The sequence below is a fragment of the Nicotiana sylvestris genome, chromosome 10 (genome assembly GCF_000393655.2).
Source record: "Nicotiana sylvestris chromosome 10, ASM39365v2, whole genome shotgun sequence".
In the NCBI taxonomy this organism is placed as follows: Eukaryota; Viridiplantae; Streptophyta; class Magnoliopsida; order Solanales; family Solanaceae; genus Nicotiana; species Nicotiana sylvestris.
Genome location: NC_091066.1, coordinates 57,383,523 through 57,387,196, shown reverse-complemented (window position 1 = coordinate 57,387,196; position 3,674 = coordinate 57,383,523). Strand labels below are relative to the sequence as shown.

The 3,674-nt window shown below is 38.5% G+C and overlaps 1 protein-coding gene across 1 annotated transcript; it reads right to left on the bottom strand.

Annotated features, from left to right (window-relative positions):
• Positions 1-238: 238 nt before the first annotated feature.
• On the bottom strand, positions 239-2,333 carry LOC138879376 (uncharacterized). The gene is made up of 5 exons (XM_070158986.1): positions 2,148-2,333; positions 1,571-1,755; positions 676-1,396; positions 458-486; positions 239-281 (listed from the first exon to the last, which is right to left on the bottom strand). Exons 1-5 carry the CDS (start codon positions 2,331-2,333, stop codon positions 239-241), a joined length of 1,164 nt encoding a protein of 387 aa, XP_070015087.1.
• Between the last annotated feature and the right edge of the window lie 1,341 nt (positions 2,334-3,674).

Sequence of the window (3,674 nt, the reverse complement as noted above, 5' to 3'; positions counted from 1 at the left end):
CACCAAGTCCTTAGAGACTAATTTGTTTAGCTGATTCAGACTATCATGACTAAGTCTTCTGTGCCACAGGAGGGGATCATTATCCAACACACTTAGACAGGTGAGTTCATTTTCTAAAAGAGTAGACAAATCTACAATGTAAATATTGTTAACTCTTTTTCCCTACAAAACAATCTTGTCAGTGGTAAGGTTAATCACAAAGCATTTAGTAGAGCTAAATGCCACAAGGTTACCTCTGTCACACAGTTGTGACATACTGATCAGGCTGTATTTCAAGCCACCTATCAAGTAGACATTCTTAATGGAGTGAGAATCTGTCTTACCTACCTTTCCAACCCCAATAATCTCATCTTTCTTCCCATTTCCAAAGGAGACATTACCTCCCTTTAGGTCCTCAAGTGAAAGGAACTAGTTCTTTCTTCCAGTCATATGTTTTGAGCAGCCACTATACATGTACCATATTTGGCTACTTCCCTTCACTTGGACCTGCAAAACAAAATCAAGGGTTAGTATTAGGAACCTAAACTAGTTTGGGCCCCTTTTTATAGGCAAAGGGATAAATTAAATTCCTTTTAGCCCACCCAGGCATCTTATTTTTCTCTTAAACAAAAGTTTTGTTCTTTTGACTGGCCTTTTCTTTTGCATTACATTCATTTTTGTAATCGCCAGTCTTACCACAATGTGTGTAGATTTTGTTCTCAGGAAGAGTGAGATACTTGCTTTTAGGATCCCACTTAGGTGCTTGAGTTCCATAGCCAAGTCCTCTTTTGTTGCTACTATGATATTCTTGTACCAGGAAAGAGCATCAGAAGTCATGTTCCATTTGCAAGTTCTGTCTAGTTCATGTTTTACCTTCCCTAGATCTTCTTTTAAGACTTTTATCTGCTCATCCTTCTTGTACAACTCATCTTTTATTTTTCCCAAGCTTTCTTCTAGAGTGAGATGTGTGTGGTCAGCTTTCTTCTTACCCGTTCCTAGTTTCAGTTTTAAGTTCTCAGACCTATGTTCTAGGATACTGGCATCAAGTTCAAGAACCTGGTTCTTCAACTCAGCATTTTTACTCTTACTCTCATTATCCCTAGACTCTAGGTTTTTACAATTGGCTTTTAGGATCACACATTCCGTAAACAAATCCTCCTTCTCATTGTTAATTATTTCAGACTCATCAATGAAGTCTAGAAATAGCTCACACAACCTTTGTTTAGACAGGAATTTAATCTTGTCTTTGAGATGAGGGATACCTACCTCTTGTTCATCATCTGATTCTCCAATGGCCATAAGTGTTTGTTTATCTCCAGCTTCATCTTCTAAGTCATCATCTGATATTTCTCCCCAGGCAGCAACCATAGCCTTTGTTGATCCTTTGTTCCTTCCTGGTTGAACCTGTTCCTTCTTTCTGTTCCTTCGTTCAGCCCTTTCTTTCTTCCACTCAATTTCCCATTGAGGACAGTTCTTGATCATGTGATCAGTCTTACCACATTTGTAGCAACCCTCATTGGTCTGTTTCTCAAGAGCTCTTGGTTTGTTGAAGGTTGTACTTCTTGAAGAACCCTTTCCTCTCATCAGGTACTTTTTGAAATCTCTTGTGATCATAGCCATTTCATCATCCTCCAGATCTGAACCTTCAGCAATTCTGAGAGCCAGTCTTCTTTCCTTCCTGGGTGCATCCATTTTCATGGTTTGTCTTCTCACTTCATAGGCAGTGAGGTTTCCAATTAGTTCATCCAGCTTGAGGGTAGCAATATTCTTTGATTCCTGAATAGCAGTGATTTTGCTTTACCAAAAGACTGGTAGAACCTTGTCAAAATCTTATCAACTTTGTCTTCTTCAAGAATAACCCTTTAAAGAGACTATAGTTCATTTGTCAGTGTGGTGAACCTTGTATACATCTCTTGTATGGTTTCTCCTTCCTTCATGGTGAAATTCTCATACTGAGAATACAGCAGTGTTCCTCTAGACCTCTTCACTTGAGGTGTTCCTTCATGGGCCACTTGCAAAGTGTCCCAGATTTCCTTAGCAGTGGTACGACTTTGAATTCTACTATACTCGTCGGGACCCAGTACACACACAAGCCATTTCTTGGCCTTGGCATTCTTCTCCCATTTCTTCAAATCTTCAGTAGTGCAGTCAGCTCTTGTCTTTGGCACATCCACTCCTTCAGCATTCTTCTTTATGGTTGCTAGAGGACCATCAGTGACTATGTCCCAGAGTTCATAGTATTCTTCGATGATGTGGTCCCTTATCCTATTCTTCCACCAAGAATAGTACTGACCATTAAAAAGTAGAGGCCTAGCAGTGGATTGCCCTTCCTGGTTCCCAGGTGGTGCAATCATTTTGATCTTTTCCTAAGGTGTTAGCCTCTTCAAGTATAACCTGCTCTGATACCAATAGATATTTTAAGTGTCAATACCACACAAGAGGGGGTGATTTTTGTGGTACCCAACTTTCGCTATAGAAGAACTTAGTTTTTGTAGGTGTTCTAACTACTATTGTTTGCGGAATAATAAGTACATAAAATAAAGAACACAAATATTTTTACATGGAAAATACCTGGCTCAAAAGGTGAAAAAACCACGACCTACTACTCAGTAGGATTTTCCCAAACATCCACTAAACTCAATGAGCCAAAACAACATTTACAAAAACTCTTTGTAAACCTAAAGATTAACTCTAATCCCGTTGCGGCACATAGCCTCAACTGTTGCGACAACTTCAAGTTAGTTATAACTTGAACACTCTAGGTACCTAATACAATTGCTTCTATGAAAGCTGAAAGGTACAACTTTAAACTACCTACTACAATTAAACTAGAGTAAAAGGTAGACACAATGGAACTGGTTCTTCTATCTCGTTCAAGTAGCTTCAGGAGAGCACACTCAAATCACACATAAATTACTTGCAAATTGCCTTGCTTTTGCTCTCAATTTAGTTACACTTTTGCGTATGTGCAATACGTGTAAAAGAGAACAATCACTGTCATTTAATAGGTTAGTAATTAGAGTTTGATCGGGACACAATTGCTAAACTTCTATAGTAGAGGAGTTCATGATGATCTCGAACTTTAACAATATCTTTATCCTGGATCGTGTTCTCTTCATATAAGGAGACTTTCTCCCCTTATCTAATATGCAACCTTTTTTATCAGATCAGGAGATATTGATGCTTGATCGGTAGGACTTATCTCCATGCATCTCACATGCATAGATTGATCATGACTGTGCTTCACCAGATGGACCCGGTCCATGACTGAGTTCATTTGTCATTCTTCAAAACATCACTTGTTCTTGGACCAACAATATGTTTGAACCCTCAACCCCCATAGTTTAACTATAAATAGGAACAATGAGGTTCGAGATTGGGCTAGAATTATTTAAGAATCCATCAATGTGCTGAGTAGGGGCATATTAGGAGGTTATATACTAAGAGACATGAGTGTTACTACCAATAGAGCTGACATGGTTAATCATTATGATTACATCATCGATTAGACAAATGGTACATAGAGTTAACTAGTACACATTGATAATGTAGGAACCATGTTCATGATCTCTAGATGCAAAAGAAATGAGTCCTTTTAGACATATGATATATGAAAGGCATCATCGGGAGGATAAAGACATCAACATCGGTTATTCTTGGAATATTGTAAGTTATGAAAGGGACAGTAACAATTG

Bases quoted from the DNA above. Each gene is read 5' to 3' on its own strand.
- LOC138879376 (XM_070158986.1), bottom strand. From the start codon at position 2,333: ATGATTGCACCACCTGGGAACCAGGAAGGGCAATCCACTGCTAGGCCT. The intron at 487-675 runs GTAAGACTGGCG...TTTGTTTTGCAG, and splicing joins CAAAATCTACACACATTGTG to GTCCAAGTGAAGGGAAGTAG. The intron at 282-457 runs GTACATGTATAG...TCTACTTGATAG, and splicing joins AAGGGAAGTAGCCAAATATG to GTGGCTTGAAATACAGCCTG.